The 23,878-nt window shown below is 41.5% G+C and overlaps 1 protein-coding gene across 3 annotated transcripts in view; it reads right to left on the reverse strand.

Annotated features, from left to right (window-relative positions):
- Positions 1-1,976: 1,976 nt before the first annotated feature.
- Positions 1,977-23,878, reverse strand: part of LAMP2 (lysosomal associated membrane protein 2) — a 36,592-nt gene continuing 14,690 nt past the window's right edge. Inside the window, exons 4-9 of one of the 3 annotated variants that reach the window (XM_032882304.1) lie at positions 22,031-22,189; positions 20,743-20,930; positions 19,620-19,742; positions 15,424-15,487; positions 14,704-14,868; positions 1,977-2,290 (exon numbers count right to left, since the gene is read on the reverse strand). In XM_032882304.1, the coding sequence (XP_032738195.1) occupies positions 2,148-2,290; positions 14,704-14,868; positions 15,424-15,487; positions 19,620-19,742; positions 20,743-20,930; positions 22,031-22,189 (842 nt within the window). In that variant the 3' untranslated portion in view covers positions 1,977-2,147. Of the gene's footprint in view, positions 2,291-3,892; positions 5,046-11,736; positions 11,930-14,703; positions 14,869-15,423; positions 15,488-19,619; positions 19,743-20,742; positions 20,931-22,030; positions 22,190-23,878 lie in introns of those variants that run through there. The other 2 variants (XM_032882302.1, XM_032882303.1) reach the window with 2 other exon arrangements.

Here is a 23,878-nt window from a genome sequence, read left to right on the forward strand (position 1 = left end):
TCAGTTCTTCCAAAGAAACTTAGGTGAAAAACAATCCTTTTGTCCGTGAGTTCCAAGTCCTACTGTGTGATCCACTGTCATACTGATGGAAAAATGAACTCAGTGAGCAAAACTAACTGAATCCTCAAGTTCACAGATCTGGGGCCTTCCCATATTTTATTGTAATTAAAGCAGCTTTTGTTTTAACCCTCCACAAATATTTTGCATTTTAATCTTCATTCTCAAGCAAGAATTAAACACATCTGCTAATTACCTAAGATAAAGCCAGGATACCTAATGAAAAATTAGTGCTCTTAGCCTCCTACCCAGAAGGTAGGAAACTTTTAGGTGAAGCCTTCATTTTCTATGTATCTGAATTTCCAGTTCATATACTTTGCAAGGTCACAAGCTGATTTACATAATCTGGCTTCCCAATCATCTCAAAAATATTTATTGAAATTAAGCCACTGTTCCTTACGGTGCCATCATTTTGACCAAATAACAAAGAAGCAACTGTTTTCACAGGAGAACATTTTAAAAGAAAACTTTCTATACTTTGCAAATAGAGGAGAGCTTGAATCTGTAAGTCAGAGCTGGAGAGTTCTAAGGGGATGTAACTGAGCAGTCTAACCCTTTGCCATGCTGGAAGAGAAAGATCTTGATGAAATCTCTTCCTTTTTAACCCAATTTTCTAATTCTAGTTATTGGCAAAGAGTTCTGGCATCAGTTAACGGCAACAACACAGTGGCGAGCACTGCACTGGGCTGAGAGGTAGACTGGGACTTAATTCTTGGATTTATTAGCAAACTAACTTTATTTAAGGTTTAGGCTTCATTTTGTAATCCATGGAACACTTCCGAAGTGAAGGCAGATCTTTGGAGACTTCTGTTTTTAGTGAGAGAAAAAACAGCCCAGTAAAATCAGCATCTGCCTTGTACTAATAACAGGTGTGCGAAGTAGCCATTTGGGCCCTAGAGAAATACAGACCTGCGCTTACAAATCGAAGGGCAATTCAACAGCCTAGCCAACCAAGTGGCCCTGGGATGAACGGTCTCCAGTACCTTACTCCGGAAGCCAGAGCCATGAGAGGTCCCTAACGGGATATAAGTCTCTATCAAGATCAACAAATTTACAGTGTATTCGCAGTCTAGCTTTGGCTAGGCAGCCATCTGACTGATGACACTTCAGGGCCCACTAGCCTCTAGAGTTAGCACTTGCTGCTGCAAGAAAAAAAGAGATCAATACATTAAAAAATGTCAATTAGAACTTATTCATATAGGGAACGGGAGAGTGCAGGAGACCCACAAAGTATAGGAGTGTTTTGGGGGGGTTGGTGGAGGATGAATTCACTAAGTTAAGGCTCTAAGGGAAAAAAAAAATCTAAATTATAGCCCTAAAAAACCATAACCCATCCTATAGCAATACTTTAAAAAAAAAAAAGCTGAAGATCTTACTTCATCCTTCAGCATAAATATCAAGTCTGAGATAATCAATATATTCCAAATTCCAGAAGGCAAAAAGAAAAAAAAAGACATCCTTATTGAAATAGAGCTGCCGCTAACGGTAAAATGAAGAAAACAGACGGACTGCTGCTATTAAGCACATACTGTGAAGCCATTTCTTTCTCACTTTTTTTGAACAGAAAAATACTAAGCAGATTTAAATAATCCTGATCAGGAGGTGAGGAAAGGAAATCTTATTACGAATCAAATTTTATGCTTGCCACCAATGAAAAGGAATTCATGATGTTCTTGAATTTATTTCCCCAAGCAAGTTAAATTCTCTAACAGCTTTGATTTTGTAAACACTGTCAACCAAAGTAGCAAACACAAGGAGCTACAACATATAAAATTATTCTTCAGTAAAAATGCTTTCGTAATTGAATCCAGAGGCTTAAAATCATTATTTACTAAAAAACAAATTCTAAGCCACAATTTTTCTTCTGATAACACTTTAGCAAAGGAAGAAAAAAATAGAAAAAAAAAAAGAAGAAATTGGTCCTAATACTGTTTTTTTTCTTACGTAAGTGCTACTCATGCCCAGGTTAGCTAGCAATTCACTGAGGTTAGTCAGCAGATCTTAAACAATTGGCTGCACAGAATTTCCTGGCATCTGGCCAATGGAAATGTAACTTCTGAGAGCAAAAAAACAGCACTAGATTTAATTGATTACACAGACTGATAACCAGTACGACTTTTCCTTCTTCCAATCATATAGGAGATAAAGACAACAATTATAAGGAAGCCCAAGGCCACACCCACTGCAACAGGAATAAGAAAGTTGAGGTCAGAGTCAGCAGAACATTCTTCAGCTGTTAGAAAAGAACAGACAGAGAGCAAGGAAATTAGTAAGGCAGGCAATTAAGCAGCAACAAGCAAACAAGCATTTCAAAAGTGAACACAGATAAGTCTTTAACAGCATTACCTCTATGTCCCTATTTTCTCGATATCCACCCAAATATTTCTAAGGAACCAATCCTCCAATATCTCCCATTATTATTACTTCATCTCAGATACCTAATTTCCTCAGTACAAAAAGCAGAAGGGACGAACAAGATCTGTGCTCGCCTAACACGGGAAGATTTTATGTTTTGTTGTCTAATGACACTGTGGAAAAGAACCATCATCTACATTTAGCACCCCACCTGCATGTTTTCCCACTCCCATTCTCCCTTGCCACAATTATCATCAACATATAAATAAGAATTCTGCAGGAGTAATAAAATTTAAGTTAAAATGGACTTAGGATCAAGAAAATGCAGTATAGTTTTTTCCCCCACATGGACATTAGGTTGCCAGCTTATACATGATTATATGTAGCTGATCAGGGACCTGTAAGAGTAATAGAATCCAACACATCATAGTCCATTCCGGGACTGCCAGGAAGGCAGTGTGTATGTAGATTTTGAGCTCTGGACTCAGAACCAACTTTGCATCTCAACTACTTCCGTAACTAGCTAAAGGACTTTGGTCAAGTTACTGAAACCGGGCTCGTGTTCCTCATCTGTAAAAGGGGGATAATCATGCCTGTACTTAAGGTATTTGAGGACTAAAGACAATTCTATTTCTAAAGCATCTATCACACATCAGGTGGTCAACAGGTGATCTTTCCCTTTTCCTTTCCTGCCATGTCTGTGATCCCATCCAAGGGTTAGGTTTTGAAGTAGCAGAGATCAAAAGCCAATATTCAGTACTTTCAAAAATTACTTAATTGACATTGTGTTAGTTACTGAAAGTAGTTAGTACAGAAGCTCAAAGCCCCCTTCTGATCTCCTAATTTCACGTTTAAACTAGTTTTACTAGTGAGTGACTAGATTTCCTTGGGATAATTGCTATCAAAATGCTAATCTGGTGTTGCTGCCCACCAGATATGTAACCTCCACGGAGCCACTCCCTTTCCTGTGAAATTACAGGGTTAGAGTCAATCATCTTTAACGCCCTTTCCAGTATAAGCCTAATGCAATGCACAAGATGTGGTATTTGGTGTGACTTATGACTGAGTGATAACTTGCGCTTTTTCCTCTAATTTTATCTTTTGTTCCTCTTGCACTTTTATCATTCATTAAAAACACAACACAAAACAAAAAAGAGTTGCTGAGGTTCCAAGTACATGAATTTCAGGAAAAACCATAGCCTTTATTGGAAGGATTCACTGTATTTCATGGAAAGCCTTCAGAGAAAGACAGCTAGCTGGGTACCAAGATACTGTAATCGGTGGGTTACAGAAATTCTGAACAAGCCAATATATACACAGAAGGAATTAATAAAATAATCACTTTAATGTGAATGTCTGCTCCAATCCATTGATTAAGCTTCCTTCTTCTTTGTCTATACATTCAGTATCTGAGCAGCCCTCATGGCAAGGAGGGCGCTTCCACAGAGGCTGATTATCTAGCTCATTTTCATGCCAACAGCTCCCCCCCCATCTATGCTCTGCCCCACGGAGGCCTTCATGAAGAAGCAAGAGCCTAGTTGCTATGCTTCACTGCCTCCCTTCTGAGATTGCCGTTAGCTTACATTTCGTAAGTAGCAGTCTGATGGCAACACTAAATAGATTTTAATGCTCTAGCGATCAACAAGATGAGGTAGAGAAACACAACACAATCTGTCCTAATTAGTTCATAGAATATTTCTATCTTTCAATGCTAATCAGGCATCCAAAGAAGAGAAAAACACAAGGGGGAAAAAAGGCCAGTGGTTACATGTGCTTGCATCTTCTCAGTCTCTACTGCTGAAAAAGAAACAATTTTTCTAAAACTCTAGTTCTGAAGCCAGCTCAAGTTCTGCTGTGGCCCCTTGGGGCTGTTTTTTACCTAGGAAAAAAAAATCACAGGCCTGAGATACGGACTCCATCCTTAAATTGAACTCAAAAGAAAACAGCAGAAGTCATATAACCTAAAAAATGTTGATGGTCCTGAGGACGTTCAACTGAAAACCAAGTTTGAGCATATCTGATGGGCACTTATGTCACATCAACATTTATTTAATGAACTATACACAAAAGTACTGTGGTGAGCTTAAATCAGGATAGTTCTCATACATTAAAACAGAACACCGGTGGTGAAACAGTATTTATTAATTCCATTGAGAGACAACTGCATATTTTATTCTTATAATGGCCATGTTTATAAATTTAAGGCATCTTAGGATCAAAATCTGGCTGAGGCCTCTTAGGATAGACCTTAACACACTGCACACCGATGTGTTTTTAACCAGTTCGTCTTCAGGACCAGTGAATATAGTATTTAATTTTCAGCTGAGAAAAGAGAACAGTCTTTATTCATAGAGACTTCTCTCAAAATGCTGGGACTGATTTCAGAATTACCATTTCAATATTATCAATCTTAAAGAGCAACGTGTTTCAAGATGGAGAGGCAAGAAAATCTCATGCACGTGTATTTTTATGTCATCGATCAGACTGCAGGTTCTAAAATTGCTCATATCCAGCGTGATGGCGCTTCAGACCAATAAAGTAAGCCAGCAACACTAGAATAAGTACTCCTGCCAACGCTGCTCCCACCACAATGGGCACAAGGAAGCTGTCGTCATCTGCACTGCAGTCTTGAGCTAGACGTGGAGAAAGGACAATTGAGAACAGGAACAATGACACAATTTCAAAGCCACATTTGTTATGTTAACACACAGCCTTGCCTTTGACATCGCGGTCATCAGGCTTTGGCCCTCCTTACCAGCGAATGAAAGGTTCCACGAAAGTGATCCTCCAAGGAACCAAATTATACATTTTTAGGTACCCCGCTCACCCCCCGCAAAACACAGTCATTTGGGATGAAAGACAGATTTTCAATTGATCACCGACTTCCCAGATTCCTTAAACAAAAGATAATGGGTAAATATAATGAATCTTTCCTTGATGATCGCCTGTGGGCTCTCAGGGGGCAAATTGCTGATCACGTAGCAGCAGCACAGCGCCCAGAACACCGCTGATCGTGAGGTATTCATGAAATGAACTGAATGAAACGGAACACCACCAAGGGGACATGAGCACTCCACGCCCCGCACTTGCGGGTCCTTCAGTGGAGAAAGGGCTAAGCCGGCACGGCTAGCGTGACCGCTTGCGTCCAGCACGAGTCAGACAAGAGAACCAGTGGTTATAGTCTTGGAAAGGTGCTGTCACGGGGGCAGGCAAGGCGCAAAGTGTCACGGAAGCATTTCAGAGAGACACTCGACTCAGCCTTGTTACACAAGACATACTTTGAGAGGGGACACTGGAGCTGAGCTGTTGAGGATGAGTAGGAATTCACCACCCAGGTAGTGGGGGAAGCGCGTTCCAGGGACAGGAAACAGCACAGACAAAACTAGCTGGAGGGGAAATGCAGGCAGAGCTGGCAGAGCTGGGACGGACCGAGGGGTACTCGTGGCTGGAAGAGGCAGGAAGAGGGTACTAGGACCAGCTCACAAAGGCACTGTAGGCTCTACGTATGTCTGCCTTACACTGATGCGAGTGAAGAGTACAGTGGGATTTCAGGCAGGGCGGAAGTCATTCCAACAGGAGACTGGAAAGGAGGCGGCGCCTCTACTGCTAGAGGCCAGAAGACCAAGAATTCTGTCCTGACCTGAGTGAACCAAGCGCAGATGCAGAAAGGGACAGCCTAGATGCAGTAAGAAGGCAGAACGGACCAGGTGGGTGTTGGAGTGGTGCGAGGTGATACGATGGCTTCCAATTCCCCACCTGAGTGACTGCGTAGATACCGGTGCCGTTCATCCCAATAGGGAGTACGGGAAGGAGAATGTATGTGTCCAGTTTTGTCGGTAGTTATTTGTGTGGGGGAAGGGTCAGGAGGGATAAGTGCAAGAGGGAGACGTTCAGTTTTGGACCTTCTGGGCTTCAGATGCCTGTGTCCCAACCGGGTGGCAGTGAAAAAATGATGAACCTGAGTGGTGGTAAAAACCAGGGACACGTTTGTTTCTCAGCAAGGGCAAACAGAATCTAAAAAGGCTCAGAGACACAAGCCTCGGGGACACTATTTGAGGAATAAAGGAGCAAGAAAAAGAAAAAGTCAAGTAGACAATGGTGCCACAGAAGCCAAGGAAGGGAGTTTCAATTAGTACAGGGGAAGAGCGAGAGCTATTAGAGAGGCCATGGGGTCTGGCGACATGGAGGGTACTGGCTGTGAGGCAGATCACTGCTGGTTTAGGAGCAAATGGGAAGCGATCGTTTAGGAGACCAAGAACTTGGGTTGGGGAACATCCAGTGGTCATCCCGAGAAGTTTAGAAGAGAGGGCATGAGGGAGGGAGTCAGAAGGTGAACCACAGGGTCTAGAAAGTGTATCTTCAGGGTGGAAGACTCAGATGCGCTTGTAGAATGAGGGCAAGAGCCACAAACAACTGACCGAAGCCAACAGTACGAGGTCTCCCGGGAGGTAGGTGAAATGGGATCCCAGAAGCAAAGCCAGGGAGAGTGGAGAGGAGGAAGGGGTGGCGCCCGCAGACAGAAGGCAGCTGGGATGTTGAACCCCCACTTCTGATTCCCACGTCCTTGCCTCTTATTGCCCTAGTTCTCCTCTGAGCTCACAATCTGCCAGGGGTGGATAAATCAGATAATCATGCTTATTAGAACTGTGTCAAAGAAAGAATGAATAGGCTGCCAGGCAATTCTGATTGTGCCTGCATTTAAGAAATGTGCCAGGCTTTTGCTAGCCTCTGCGTAATAACTGGGAACAAGATGCAATCCTGGAGTTTATGGACTTTATGATATCAGCTTTGGCTGCCAGCTCAGTGAGCTTTTTTGCTTGCTTCTTGTTCTGTTAGAAATCCAGATAGCGAAGACTGCTGGATGTGACTTGGTATTAAGAGCACCCAGTTAGCGGACTCCTCCCCTTCAATTTCCCAAATTACCACCCACCACATAAACCGTTAGGTGACATGAACCATAAAGTATTATGCCTTAGATTTAATGTAACTTGGTTTTTAAAAAATTCATTAGTAGATTAATTTCTTATTCTGGCAACAGATTCACAGTCCTCCTTTTCCCAAATTGGGTATTTGACCTAGTACTGAAACAACTTTCATAAATACTGCCAATAAGGCTTTCATGTAAGACAAATATTCCCAGAGTAGATCAAAAAGGCAATTCCACTAATACAAAGATCTTTCTAGATGCTGTCACTTACTTAAAATGCTCTCAATTAGTATGTGAAGTATTAATTTATAATAACTATTGATTTTATGAATTCAACCTTTAAAAATTCTTTAGGTAATGGAAAGACATTTTGGAAAACAGTAATTTTAATAGGATCACATCCTGAGGAAAAGAAAATCTCATTCTGTAAGTCATTTCCACCTGATTTGCATAATGTACACTGGAAACCAAACTGAAAGTATTGGAGGGGGGACAGTGTATTTGTGGAAGAACTTAATGATTAATTACAGAAGCAGTGAAGATTTTTAAGGAAAAAAGTTTCGTGGCCATTGAAATGTCAATGTAAAGTTTCATGAAGATTAAAAATACTGTTAATCCTCATTTTTCTGTTAGCTCAGAAATTTTTCAGATACAATTTTCAGTGTGAGTTGGAAAGCTGAGATACACATTTGTAATAAAATATAAAACAAATTCATCTTTTTACCAACTGTATCAGAATTTCTATTTGGAAGAATCAGCATTAAGAATCATATTCTTGGGGTGCCTGGTGGCTCACTGGGTTAAGCCTCTGCCTTCAGCTCTATCAAATAAATAAATAAAATCTTAAATGAGTCATATTCTTATGAGACATCTTATTATATACCTTTTAGATCTACAGTCAAACTGAAGTATAGGACATGAATCTGAAGATACTTGAAGCTACTCAGTATGACCCAAACATGTCTTTTACTAGTTTTAAAAACAAGATATGGTAATTATTGATGCACAAAGTTAGTTACCAGAGTAAAGGAGATGGGTGAGAGAGAGATGAGCCCAAGACAGTGTAACTCTATCTACTTAAAGAAATGAGGATGAAATGCTATCATCTTAAAAATATTTTGAGTCTTACAAGAATTCTTCCTGAAACACGCAAGAAACTTCAGATGGCACATGTACACTGTATATAAAGTATGTTCTTGATTTTTAACTAGTAGCTTATCAGATTCCCTCTGAAAATCCTCAAATTTTCATTGTAATGGAAACTATCACTCACAGAAACTAAGAGGAACAGGATTATAAAGACCTCGGTGGGCCCCCAGATGAAGAAACTGAGACCCCAGAAGTTAAGCTGCTTGGCCAAAGTCACATGGCGGCCAGTTGTAGAGCTGGGAGTTGTGAGGATTAACTGGCAGTCAGGGAGCTTAAGTGGGGAGGCCAAAGGACAGTTACTAGCCAGGCTGCCAAGTTTTTGTGTGTGGGAAGCTATGGGAAACTTGGAAGGTTCAAGTTGTTTTAGGGTGATCTGACAGTGACTGCACACAATCCTATTTTGGTTTAGATCAACAGCTGAGTCAGTATGGCGCCAACACGCACCTACTGGGGATCAGCCTCAACTGAGAGGGGCTGAGGAAAAGTGAACAAAGAGATACTCTCAAGCTTTTCCTATGAAATACATATTCTAGATCACTGGTTTTCCGATCTACATACCAGATCCCACCAGGGAGCTTACGCAACCCCCCCCCCAAACACGTGCACACTCGTGCTCACACACGCAGGCACATGCTTGTACACACACACACATGCCCAGACCTGCTAAGTGAAATTCTCTAGGAATGGAGCCCAGCATGTGCCTTTTTCTAACAAGCTTTCCAGGTGATTCTTATTCTAGCCAGCCCAGCATCGGTATAGACCTATCTATGCATAGGACCATTTTTCTAGATGGTAACACACAGAATATTCTGGAAATAATTTAGTTCCACTTCTAAGCTTTTCTAAAATTCTCCCTTTTGGAAGAAATTGTCATTATGTAGCATACAAAATTTTTACTTTAACCAACAGGAAAAAATGTGAGCAAATATCCTTAAGAAATAAAAGAATCTTTATTGTTTGTTTTAGAAGCAGTATGTTAAGCAAATGGACAGGCAAATATCTAAAGAGAAACACCATACATCGACTAGTGGTTTAAACATTTGAAGAAAAAAAAAAACCATGGAAAGTATTTACATGGACCAGTTTCTTTATACAAATGCTAAAACATGAAAAACACCCAGAACCAGATAGCAATGTTAGACCATCAAGGTATAAACCCAGTAAAATGAACAGAACTACAAAAGGTACAAAGAACATGTGGCTACAGGAAATAATAGTGTGAATAAGAGTATATAAACCGGCCCATGTAAAATACAAAAATACTCAATGAAGTCAGTTTCTATAAACAGTGCTAATTAGAGGTATTTTAATATGAATTAAGTATATAATCTAAATGTAAAACCTTTTAGAAACATGAACAGCATTAAGCTAGTCCCACCTGCTTGTGCTTCCAATTTTTATTTTCCAAAAAAAAAAAAAAAAAAAAAAGGCTGCTCTGTTTCGACTCATGAGAAGTATCTAACGTCTATATTCTTCTAAGCATTACCCATTCATATAAGGTTAACAATCCTACACCAGAGTATTATTTAAGTAAAAAATAAGTTTTAAAAATCAGATTTATATTTATTCCTCAAAAGGTGCCTTAAGCTGGCAATGCAGCTCAATGTAGCTGTAGGGGAGGGGCTGGTCAGGAATCAAATTCCGAGCCAGTAAGAGTTTCAGGCTACTCTAAGCAGAGGGCAAATTTAAGTGGAAGAAAATTTTTACCGCTCCAATGTAACTTGAAAGATACTTACGGACATACACATGCTAGCATGCAATTGTGGTGTGTAGAGCTAAACTACCAAATTAATTCAACATCAGTAATTGTTTGAAACCCAAATGTCCCATTTTCTAGTGAAAATGGGGGCACATCATCTCCCACCCCCAAAACACAAGCACCTTCCACATAGGGGAGCATATTAACAACTCTTTAATATTTACTCAGACATTCCAACACCCAAAAAAAAGATCTCCTAGAAGCAGCGCGAAATCCTTTATGTGTTAACTATCAAGCTGAAATGTTTTGCTTTCTCATATAAACATTAGCTAGTGCACAGTAAATGGACAACTGGTGCCATCTCCCAGGGCACAAAACTGATCACAAAGTACATGAATGAATAATGATTCTACCATAATGAACAATAATAATGCTAAGTTTTGATTAGCACAGAACCATTTAACGGTGAAAGCCAATTTAGTAAATGCTGTAAGTGTCAATGCAAGCTGGAAACAAGGAACAACTTTTTAATGGGGTAAGAGAAGACCAAGACTTTTGGGTTAGGTGCAAGTTACTTGCTAAGTAGAAGTGCACTTCTTTAGCAGAGTTCTAGGACATCCTGGCATTTCTTCTTTAAGAAAGAGAAAAGGAAAGGAGAGAAAAGGAAAGGAGAGAAAAGGAAAAGAAAGGAAAGGAAAGGAAAGAAAAAGAAAAAAAGAATACAACATCCTACCACTAGCAAAGATACTGCAAAGCTGAAGAGAAACTACATTCATTTTAGCAGGGTACCTAAAGGCCAATTTACAGGTACGAAGGGCTAATGCCCCAAATTGGCATGGCCTAGCAATTATCTCTAAAGCACCTAGAAAGTAAGACTGAAATGCCCAGTTTGAGTCTTGTGTCTTGCCATTTAAAAGACGGAAAATTCCAGGTTTTTTTTTAAAGGATTAAACAAGATTAACACCTATTCCAAAATGTATACAGCTTTTGTACCTTTTGTCATTACAGCCACATTAAATACAAGTATATTCCAAACGCATTAGAAAAGCATTCGTTGCTAAGAACATAATACCAGACTCTATGCGAATCTACTGGTGTAACTCTCATAGGTCAATTATGCAGCAATGCCAAAGTCGCTAAGTTCATCTGCAAACAGAATCACAAAAAAATACAAAAGGAGCAAGTACAAATCCACTGTAGGGTGCACAGTCTCAATTTGGACTACATGCAGGGGAAAAAAGAATCTCTTTTTGAAAACTGTTTTTCCTCAACTGTTTGCTTCTAGTCAGAATACATAAAGTGAAAACACTGAGATCCTAACTCAAGATAACAGAATGCAGTCAATCATCCAGGTGACTTTACACATGCTTTTTCCCATAGAAATTAACAGTTTTAAATTCCGTGGTTGAGGAAACCAAAATCAGGGGACTAATTTGTAGTTGATATTTTCATGGTGTTTTTATTTATTAAAATTTTGAAATCCCCCACACCACCCATTCTAAAATGAGAACTGCAGCTAAATATACCTGAAATTGAATAGTACTGCATGTTGGAACTTGTACTTGCTTTATTATTTTGTAACAGAGATCACATGGATTAGTATTACAGAGTCTGATATCCGGCATAGCTTTTTCTTCTGCCAATTAGGTAAGCAATCACTATAACGATAATCAAGCCTGAAAGACCAGCACCAACTATAATTGGTATTAGAATGGTGTCATCGTCCAGCGAACACTCCTGGGCTGTAGGTGAGAAAAAGTGTGTAACAAATAATGAGTATAATAAAAAAATGAATGTCCAAAAGTAAAAGATGTTGATTCAAAAGTCAGAAATGCTCTTACAAAATCAACTTTAAGGAACTAAGTCAGGTATATTTTAATGACAAAGCTACAAAAAAAGTATGGATTGCTCTAGAATTAAAATCCTAAACTTATTTGTCTTTTCTTTTGTGTATGTATATTCGTATATATGAATACACACATACTCATTTATATCCAGGAGTAAATACATATGTATGTGTATGTATTTCATATTCTAAGTCCCTTCTAGAATAAAGCAGTGAAGAGGGGCATCAGGGTGGCTTAGTCCGTTAAAGCATCTGACTCTTGGTTTTGGCTCAGGTCATAATCTCAGGGTCCTGAGATCCAGCCCTGCATCGGGCTTCGAGCTCAGCAGAGTCTGCTTGAGATTCTCTCCCTCTCCCTCCACCCCTTGCCCAGCTTATGCGCATGCTCTCTCTCAAATAGATAAATACATACAATTTTTTAAAATTTTTTTAATCTTTTTTTTAAGAAAAGATTGTATTTATTTATTTAAGAGAGACCAAGATAGCAACAGAGAGAAAAGTTGCAGACGAGAGGGAGAAGCAGGCTCCCAGCTGCACAGGGAACCCAGTCTGGGGCTCTATCCCGAGATCATGACCTGAGCTCAAAGCAGACATTTAACCGACTGAGCCACCCAGCCACCCCAATAAATAAATAAAAACTTTTTTTAAAAAAAGAAAAGAAATGAGGAGAGCTAATTCTAACCCATCTCTATATAGTCAGATCAGCCTCTTAGTGCTAGAGTGAATGTCTTTTGGGAAACTTAGAACAGATCAGAAAGGATTCATCAGGGCATTAGAACCACGCTGACTCTGGAATCTTTCAGAGCAGAGAGCAAACTATAGACTGGAGGCCCTATCTGGCCCAAGAGCTAAAATTGGCTTTTCTCCATTTTTATTTAAATGGCCAAAAAAAACCCCAAAAACAAAAAAAGAAATTCTGTGATACATGTATTACATGAAATTCAAATCTCAGCAGCCATAAATAAAGTTCTATTGGAACCCAGCCACACTCATTTATTTATTGCCTGTTTGGCTGTTTTCATGCTACAACAGGAGAGCTGAATGAATGGTGGTGACAGAGCTCTTATGGTCTGCAAACCTGAACCGCTTCCTGTCCATGACTTACAAATGAACTCTGCGCACCCCCGACCTAGAGTGTATGATCTTAGTGGCTACAGAAGTCAAGAAACGGGGACCTCTTACTGATCTGCGTTGTGTTTACTACATTTATTAACCTGGCCAGAGCTGGCAACCCACAGGGGCTAGCTTTTCTATTTCCAGAGAGTCGTCTGATCCAGTAAAATCCATTCAACGCTCTTTGACCTGATTACAAGTCTACTTCCTCCTCCTGCACAGGCAAGCGTCAGCAGTGTGTCTTATCTACAGGTACCCAGGGTCGGGAACCTAGCTCCGCGAACACATTACACGTTCATTACCGCTATCGAATGTTGCGTATTCCTTTGGGTACCATTTTTAATTTGACATACATAAAAACCAAGGTTTCAAATTCGAGAAAATAACACAGCTCATCGCTATTACGGCTGACTAGATAAACAGACTCGAGCTGGTATCACGCTGCAAATGATTTTCAATTCTAAACACCAATCTGGACCTAAAATTAGGGTAATAATGGAGGGGAGCTAGATAAAGACTCAAAAATAAAACTATGAAAAGGATTAAAATAATTGTAGTACATAAGCAAAACTGACACGAGGGAAAATGAATTCTTGAGAAAAATTTCTCAGTCTGATTAACCTCTCTTGTCACAAGAATGGTAGGATGAAGATCCCAACTTACCCGGGCCTAACTAGGTCAGGCTGGGGACCCAGAGCCACCGCAAAGGCGGCCACATGGCTCACGGCAGCACACAACTGCCACACTGCCTTCTAAACCATAGAATTAATTATTACAAAGGAGGTGGATGGTTTGAAAAGCTCTGCTCAGCAGAGCTGTGATCCACAAAGCCCCAATTTTAAGTAAGCAGTTTAAAAGGACAAGTCAATTAAGGACTTTTACGGACTTTTTTTTTTTTTGCCTATGTGCAAATTTTAATCTGGTAACGACAAATGCATCTTTCATATTCATATAAACACACTACCATGAGCCCTCCACAGAAGGTTTCATTAAAAATCTAATAGATACCACCATGAGCCCTGAGCAGATCTTCCAAAACGCCTCATGCACACTGGTGTTACGCTTTTAAAATGCTCCAAGTCACGTGGGATGGCCAAAACACTGTCCATGATATTTGAGGCTTTGCCTAACCGTCACCTTCTGTCTTAACAAAGTAAGACCAGACTGCTTTTCTTTGTGTATGAGAATATTTCCAATGAGAAGAGGGCCCCCAGAAAACAGATCCCGGATGCTCAAAGTTGCCATCCTTCCTACAAACTAAAACCCAGAAGGGAGTCTATGAAGTGACGCTCACTGAAAGCTTCCATTGGTTTTAAGAACTTGGTTGCAAATGGGTTTCCGATCCCCACACACAAAAAATCCACTTTGAGCAAAATGATGGGCCATACATGAAGTTCACAGAACTCGCTCAGAGCCATGTGAACGCTCCAACAGAGTCACAAGAGATGAATTCATATTTCTCTATTTCAGTGCTTCAATTTCCATAAGTCAAAGGAAAAGCCACCTGTTAGTCAACGTAAGAACATAAATTATTGATAAAACTTGCTCAGCTCTTACCTGTAGAGTATTTTCCTTCCATCACATTGAAAGGCTGAACCCTTAGATCAAAGGTATTTATCTGAAATGCTCCAGACACTGAAACGGTCTGCTCTTTGTTGCACATATAAGAACTTCCCAGGGGGGCATCCCAGTAGCTCAGATTGTTATTTGCGATGCTGAAAACTTGAAAGAAAACAAACACGTTAGGAGTTTTTTTTTTTTAAAGTAGGTTCTACACCTAACATGGGGCTTGAACTCTCATCCAAGATCAAGAGTCGCACATTCTACCCACTGAGCCAGCCAGGCGCCCGTTTGTAACTTCTTGTTCTACCAAGAGAAGAAATGGGACAGTCCTCAGAATTTTTCAGTGAATATGAGAATTTTTCAGTGAATATGGGAATTTTTCAGTGAAGTGACCCTGGGGTACAGGGTCTACCAAAAAAAAAAAAAAAAAGGCGATTCTTAGGATCACTAGGTTTCCTATCTTTCTATAGCTGTTCCTGTGGTCTAAAAAATCAGTCATCCTTAACTATTATCCACCCTATTTGAAAACAAGGGGGACTGAAAAGATAAAACACTGTAGTTCTCAGTTACTGATTTTCAGTTGTGGTCAAGGGACCATTTTCACACAAATTCTTCTGTTCCATGAAATAAAAGGCACTATTTGGTAACAAAACAACTATGGTTTCTATGTCTTCAGTGTAATTCACTCTTCCCCAAGGCCAATGCTTTGCTTACCAGAGCCATTAAGCAAGTACACACTGACATTCACTTCCTTCAGATAGAATCGGTTTTCATTTTTCTGTTAGAAAAAGAGCGTCCAGTTAATCAACACATTACAATCGTCTACAGGTACAGTTAATATCTACAGATGAAAAGCAACCTAATACTATTACCCAGAAGATAAAACCAAGGATTAGACCCGGACCAAAAGAACGAACTGCAGCTAAGCAAAATTAACAGAATCCCTTTCTCCTCTGTGTTCTGTCTCCAATTTTCGGACCAAGGATGTAGTCATGTGGTTCTTCGATACTCAACAATTCGTTCCCTCATTTTATTCCTCCTGTCACTTGCTAAGCCCCCACCCCCTCTAGCCTGGATCCTGACAGTCTCTTAACTGGGCTCCCTCCCTGCCTTACAGCCTCTCCAGCTGGGAGCTTTCCTTGCCACTATTATCTCGGTGAAGCACACATCTAATTATGTCAGTGCTTAGCATGTACAAGGCAACATATCTAAGCGCTCCAGGGAGCTAGCCAAATGAACCAGGCTTGGATCCTGCCCCCACCGTGTTTGCAATCTGCCAGGGAAGATAAGATAAATACGTAAAGAAATAACCATATTGCAAAAAAGACAGCAATCAATTATAAAAATTAAAAGGAGATAGATGACTTCCACGTAGGGGAGAAGCAAAGCGATGTGAGCTTAGGGCTGCGCCACTTGAACTCTGCCGAGTCAGGGAATGAGCAGGAAAGGGTATTCTGGAAGGCAAGAGCATGAGTAAAAGGTATCCAGAAAATAAGCACTATCACAAGTACACCAGCATTTGAAAATTTAGTGCCAAGCGATGTTCCTAAAACTTTACATACAAGGTGCCTGGGCAGCTCAGTCAGTTAAGCCTTTGTCTTCAGCTCGGGTCATGATCCCAAGGTCCTGGAACTGAGCCCCGCATCAGGCTCTCCACTCACTGGGGAGCCTGCTTCTCCCTCTCCCTCTGCCTGCCTCTCTGTCAAATAAATAAATGAAATCTTCAAAAGATTTTATTTATTTGACAGAGAGAGAGACAGATCACAAGTAGGCAGGCAGGCAAGAGAGAGAGGGGGAAGCAGGCTCCCCACTGAGCAGAGAGCCCGATGCGGGGCTCGATCCCAGGACCCTGAGACCATGGCCTGAGCCAAAGGCAGAGGCTTAACCCACTGAGCCATCCAGGCGCCCCATAAACAAATAAAATCTTTTTAAAAATTTTACATGCAAGGTATCACTGAATAATTGTAACATGTGAAGTGATTTTCCCTAAGACGATACGGTCAGTGGTCAGCGAGGTAGGATTTGAACCCCGGAAGTCTGGCTGCAGAGCTCAAGCGCTGGCTGCTACTGTGCTCTCCTACCTCACAGAACACGCCAAGGGAAGCACGGGCTTCCTAAGTGAAGGGAAAGGAGGAGACATAAAGTCAGACATGCAAGATCCACTGTGTGGCGGGTGTGGGGGGGGGCAGCTTGGGGAGAGAGATTTGAAATAACCTGCCGTGGAGTTGAGAGGTTATCTTGTCGGTAAAACAGAACCGCTGAAGCGTTCTGAGGACAAGGGAAGATTAAACGAATGCAGAAGAACACTGAGGGAGGAGAGGAAGAGGACAGACTAGTTGGGATGCTGGGAGGTAAGAGGTCACGCAGGCTGGACTCAGAGCACAGGCAGTGGGGAACAAAAACGGAAGGGACAGATGCAGAGAAATGTCAGGGGGAGGCACAAAGGAGGACTTGACCACCTCGTTACACCTTTCCTCGCCTGAGGCTATGTCTCGGCTTGGCATTCAAGGCTCCTTGCAATTTGTCCCAACTACTTTCCCATACCGGTCTTTCCCTGATTATGTCACGTGCCTCATTCGCCAAGGTGGTCTTGATTACATTCCTTTTTCCAGAAATAATCTGTACTTTTCTGCTTCCTCCCCTTATCCCCACGTGTACAAACCTATCCTCGAAGGTCCAGCTCAAATGTCATCTCTTCCGTTAAACCTTCCTAAGTCTCCTCCACCCAGAATTAACCACTGCCTCCTCTAGGCTCCCACAGACTTTGTCTTTTCTTCTGGTCTATCATTCATCCAACTGGAATGCACCTTCCATGGATCTCTAATTGCCCACAGAATCCAGTTCTGAAGTCTCAGCATAGCATTCCAGATCTTCCACAAAAATGGTCATTATTTGTACATTCCTATCTTTACCACTGAACTGTGAGATCTTTATTAATACAGGGCTTTTTCTTTGAATCCCACCATGGCATCCAGCACTCAACACACTCAAACTCAAGAAATTTTCCTTAGAAGCGTCTATCATAACAGGGTTGAAGCTGGGCCCCAGTGAGGTCTGATGACATTACAGGTGTTTCTTCATTTTTTGAAGTGCCTATGGCATGGTTAAAATGCCACCATTTTGGTCTATTTCATTTTTTTAAAAGATTTATTTATTTGAGAGATATAGACAGAGACAGCAAGAGAGAGTAGGAGCGGGGAGCCTGATGTGGGGCTCGAGCCCAGGACCCTGGGATCATGGCCTGAGCCAAAGGCAGAAAAGGCAGACGCTTATTAACCCACTGAGCCTCCCAGGTGCCCCAAAATGTCACTGTTTTGAACTGCAATCAAAATAATCTGTTGGGGGCACCCGGGTGGCTCAGTGGGTTAAGCCTCTGTCTTTGGCTCAGGTCATGACCCCAGGGTTCTGGGATCGAGCCCCACATCACATCAGGCTCCCTGTTCAGTGGGTAACCTACTTCTCCCTCTCCCTCTGCCACTCCCCCTGCTTGTGCTCTCTCGTCAAATTTTTTTTTTTAAAAACAAACTTAAAAAAAAATAAAATAAAATAGTCTGTTGGGAAAATTAAATATTGTAATTATTAAATATTTCCCCACAACAGTCAGAAGAAACCATGTTCCTTTTAGGACCCGACCACAGCTAGAAAAATCAAAGTCAATCACTCCAAAGGGAAGGAACCTAAAACACTACTACTTTCTTCATTCTTATAGTATAATCTCTATGAGGTAACTTTAAAAGAGAACATGTCCAGGGAGGCCTGCTCTTACCTCATCGGAAAGGACGAGCCTGACCTGACATTTTTAATACTAATCCTCTGGTCACATGTGTACTGTAACAGAGGCAAGCTTTCAATGCTGGTAAAGGGAAGATCCTTATAAACCTTTCTAAACTGTAATTGCCTGATACAGTCCTCAATTACTCCACATATATTCTAGAGAGAAAGGGGCTTCAGACTAAACATACTAAGTTCGGACTTGAAACAAACTCCACACACCTAATTTTTTTATGTATCAGATGTTGAGAGTGTTTCTCCATCCTAGATAATATAACCTGATTTAAAAGCAGAACTGTTTTTTAATCTACCTATACAGTAACTCTCAGTTTGAGAATTGCTGACAGCTTAACGTTTTCCCTGATGGCTGTCCCCTTTCCCATTCCCATTTGCTAAAACACGTGTGTACACACACACCCCCCCTCAAAAATTATGAGGGTAAGAGCTGCTTCTGAGAAGGGAGAAATAAAAGTCCTCAATGATGAATTTATGCTAGCAAAAAGTAGAGCACATAGTCTTAACCTGGAACCTTCTCTTTAGGGTTCAGCCCTTCATGCAAGCATGAACAACAAAAACCCGAATGCTACCATTATACACTACGTTGATTTAATGAATTTATGCACGGTAAGTACTTACACAGAGCCTTGCGGGTGGCAAGTACCCAATGAACGTTAACTATTATCCCTGATACTACGACAAACAGTATAGCCTCCAAAAAGCCTAAAATATTCGAGTAAACAAGCATGAGTTTTCTAACCAATAACAGAGAAACATGTGAGGGAAATTACTGTTTATCTTTTATAACATGTTATGTATAAATATATACACTTTATCATTGAGTATTTCTATAGCGGATAGATTAGAGATGATTTTTTTTTTGATGTGGGTTCATTCCTGCACCTACCCTCAAGTCTACGTACGGGCAGGACAGTCGCTTCTGGCGAACAGGAAGCTAAGAATCCAGCCCACGGGCCGCCGAGGTGACTGAGGGATTAAGAGGGGCGGATGGCCCACACTTTATCATGAAGCAGTGCTGAAATGAAACACAGGGCTGAATCCTCTGCTACACACACAGCTACTTAGACTTTCAGCCGTGTTTCTGAGAAAATGGCCCAATCTCAGGGAAATCTGTTACTCACCACGGCGAAGACGAAGTCAAGATACTTGATGCTGCTGCTGTTCAGGCTGAGCAGGGCACTCCGAGGCTGGCAGCTCCCGGTGAAGTCCGTGGCGTTGGGGTTGATGTTAATAATTGAAACCACCTGGAGGGGAAGAAGAGGGAGAAAGGTACAGCTTGCCCAGGCGAGTCCACAGCAAAACTTTATGCTCTGATAAACAACTTCGGGGGGGGGGGGGCGGACAAAAAATGCTTTTGTCTGGATACCCAAGTTTATGGTGTCTTACTTTCAAACGAAGCTGGCCCAGGCCCTCAAGCTATGACTCAGACAACTTAAAAAAAAAAAAGGAAAGAAAAGAAAAACAAGAAGGAAGCTTCCTCAGTAGTGAGCCAAATGAAGACACATTTTTATGGAGCACAAGAGCCATCTGTGCCGCTTATGGAAGGGCAAGACTCTGGAAATGGGATGCGTCCGTCGGCACGCCCCCTGGAGGCGCAGGGGAACACTGCAACCACAAGCGCCGCGGAGGACGCAAGCCTGGGGTGCGCGGCCAGGCCACCGTCTGAGTCATGCAGAAACAGCTGCACTTTCCCCTAAGTCAACCTACACTGCGTTCCAGATACAAATGTGAAGGAGTTATATTTTAAACGGACTGAAATAAAAATCAACTGTCTGTACTCCGATCTACTGATGGTAAACAGAATCTAAACCCCGAAGAGTCCCTGAAACGGCTAGGTTTCCCGCGGGCCAAGAAAACCCCTTGCCTGGGACCTTAACTCTTCGTGGTTAGAGTAACTCTGAATTCATCAGCTCTCAACAAGTCAACATCAAATCTCCATTTAAAACAGAACTGGGGGCGCCTCTGTTGTTAGGTGGCTGCCTTCGGCTCAGGTCATGGTCCTGGGGTCCTTGGGTCCTGAGGTCAAGTACCGCATCAGACTCTCTGCTCAGCGGGGAGTCTGTTTCTCCCTCTGCCCCACTCTCTGCTCATGGTATCTCTCTGCCCCCTCTCAAATAAGTAAAATTTTTAAAAATCTTTAAAACAGAACCAGTCTAGCAACACTACTCTTGGGCTGGAGGAAAGATACACCGCATCTGAAAGGAGATATGAGAAGAACGTATCAATAAACACAGAGAACTATACCTTATTGTGAGTGACGTTCAGCTGCAGCCCCATGGTAGCCAGAAGACAAGTACCATTGCTGTTATTAACCGAGTAGGATCCCACCTCTGGTTTCTCCTTTGGAGTAGGTGCTGTGGTGGGGGATGGCACAGTGGTGGGGGTGATGGGCACCACAGTGGTGGAAGTTTTATCTTTTTCACAAAGAAACTCTAAAGAAAACAAACAGGACAAAATAAGCTGAAGTGGCCTTAATTCTTAAGGCCAGGAAAGAGCAAAATATTTCTCACAATACAAGTTCAAAGGGTTATATTAGGGGACTCAGGCAGAGGTTCCCAAACTGCTGCTTCAGATACTGACGGGTCTCTCAGAATTATGACACACCAGACACATACAAATGCTTTCTCTAGGGGTGCCTGGGGGTGCTGGGTGGGGTAAGCCTCTTGGCTGAGGTCATGATCTCAGGGTCCTGGGATCGAGCCCCACATCGGACTCTCTGTTCAGCGGGGAGCCTGCGTTCCCCTCTCTCTCTGCCTGCCTCTCTGCCTACTTGCAATCTCTGTCTAATTAAAAAAAAATGCTTTCTCTACTTCATACTTCAGCTACCACACACTCATCTTTTTGGGCCCTGATGTCCCTTTATTCCCAAAGAGTGTCACCTGCCTCTGATGTGAAAATGAGAGATTTAAATCTGAAAACATCTCCCTCCTACCCTCTTCTTTCCCACACACAACCACTAGAAGGAAGGAGAGCAGAGGAACGTTTAGAAATCACTACAGGGTTCAAATACAAATGAACCTTCTATTTGTATCACCCTTTCAGCAAACCAGAGGCATTTCAACCTCTTCTTAGGAAGGGCTGGTTGATTTTCAGAGCTGGTGAATGAGAAATTATGACATTTCCATTAAGCTATACGTAAGTTATAAAAGCAGTTTATAAGTAAACTCAAGATTCAAACACAAAAATCTCATTCCTAAGCTGTGGTCTTGGATCACCAAAAGCTAAAAAGCTGATGATCAAGCTATCTGAGGATTTGTTCAAACAAAGACTGGGTTTGATCCGCTGAAAACACTACAGGTCAAGCATCTGTAAAAAACCATCCCCACAATGTGTGCATCATCAACTTGAAATTGCCAAGTCCCACAGGAACAAGAATTATGGTTATTTGCAAAAACCTTACGGTCCGGTGTAAGCTACGAACAAGTCTTAGTGTAGAAATGCTTCCAGATAACAAGACTTCAATGAAAGCCAGCTGGTATACTATACTTGAAGCTTAAATCAGGATCCAATTGTATCTATTTGAAGAACTCACCTTTTGTGCTCACTGTACCATTCTGGACAAAAGCCTGTACGTGAACATCCCAATAGTACTGGACGACACCACTGTTCTCTAGAGTTGATAAACTATTGCATCTGAACATGTCATTCAAAGGAATTCTGAATCCCACAGCGTCACGGACGGTCAAAATTCCTATAAAACAAGATTAACACTATTGGTTTCCAAGAAGGCAGGAGAAAAGCGATCACGTAAATTTATCTGCAGACTCTCTCCTCCTTCTGCCGGCCTGCCTCACCGCATCCACATGGGACAGAGGACATGGCATGTTCAAGAAATGACGAATTCACTGGGGCTGAAACAGCGAGTTAGGAGGAAAGCCGTGATGGGGGTTAAGAGGGAAAGATGAGTCACAGGTGGCCATGCGTTGAAGGAAACCGGAGGAGTTGAGCACACGTTAGGCTTTATTCTGTCAGCAGTGGAGGGTGAGCTTGAGTTTTAAAAGCTGGAAATAAATAACACACATATAATTTATTCTAAGGGAGATGACAAAATTGCAGGGGCTAGGCAGGGGGAGTAACTTCTGAGGGAAGTCATTAAAGAAGGAAAGTAGTTAGAAGGCTGCTGCTCTGGCTGAGGTAAAAGGTGAGGGCCTGCCTAAGTTAAGATGGTGAGAGGCAGAAAACAGACAGCAAAAAGGCCAAACGGAACACACAGCTAACGTACGATCAACAGGGCCTCGCGACCAAAGGAAGGAAGGAAGGAAGGAAGATGGATTCGGCAAGGACTTCGGAGGAAGTCCTTACTTTTGTGCTACTACCTCCGAAGTAAGTTACAGTTACTAAAATGAGCTTCTGGAACCTCTTCCTGGCTAGCATTTCAAAACTACTCCATTTCAGGATATCCTCCGAATGTGCAAGGAGTTAAGTTACCGTCAGTCTGTATGGAGTTTTTATTGTAAGGCCCATGGTGAAAAGACGATGACCACACTATCCATACCCAAATGGCTTAGTTTCTTCCAGAGAAGCATCGAGGGAGGGAGGGATACAAGGTCCTTAACAGGGGCTGCCTTCAGGGCCTCTCCATGAAGTAGCAAGACAGCCAATTAATGTTGTCATGGCACCCCCTAATGGCCAAAGAGGGGAAAAATTTAAGCCAAAGAACTAGATCATTTTCCCCCAAAACTGGTTTCTCTCACTGTTAACGTAAGTGAATAGGTATTTGAACTGTCTTATTAAACAGGCCTCAGAAACCATCTACAGACATACTAGAGATCTACTGTGAAACGATAATTTTTTAAACTATGTATTATTTATGAATATGTACCGGTTAGTCCAATATGAACAGACCAATAGGAAGGCTCCACCCCAAGTTCCTAAGAGTGGCTGCCATTTGGGAGGCAAAGAGGAAAATGGCTCCGGGGAGTGAGTACAAAGGAAACCTCAAATGTATCTGTAAGGCTTTATTTCTTTAAATAAATAAAAAGATGAGGCAAAATATGAAAGAAATGGCATTTATAAATTCTGGGTAACAGATACATGTAAGTCTATTACATGACTCTCTGGACTTTTCTGTACTTTAACCACAAAAAAAAATTTAAAAGAAAACAGCAGCTTTCAAAATTACTCCGATTATCAGATGCCTAAAAATAAAACACTAAATCATTTCAAAAACAACAGTCCATTTAAGGAAACCATTTTAAATTCCAAATAGTTTCAAATATGTTATTTCACAGACGCTGGTCATTAAAAAAAACTGCATTCCTCGTTTAAAATAAAAACAAGGAGAGCAAGATGTTAATTTTAGAGTCCACCGTTTTTCCATTCAAATCTGTCACATCTATCCTTTTATCGCCACCCCTTTGATCTCAGCACTGGTTTTATC

Source organism: Lontra canadensis, unplaced genomic scaffold (assembly GCF_010015895.1).
Source record: "Lontra canadensis isolate GAN:19392208 unplaced genomic scaffold, GSC_riverotter_1.0 scaffold81, whole genome shotgun sequence".
Taxonomy (NCBI): Eukaryota; Metazoa; Chordata; class Mammalia; order Carnivora; family Mustelidae; genus Lontra; species Lontra canadensis.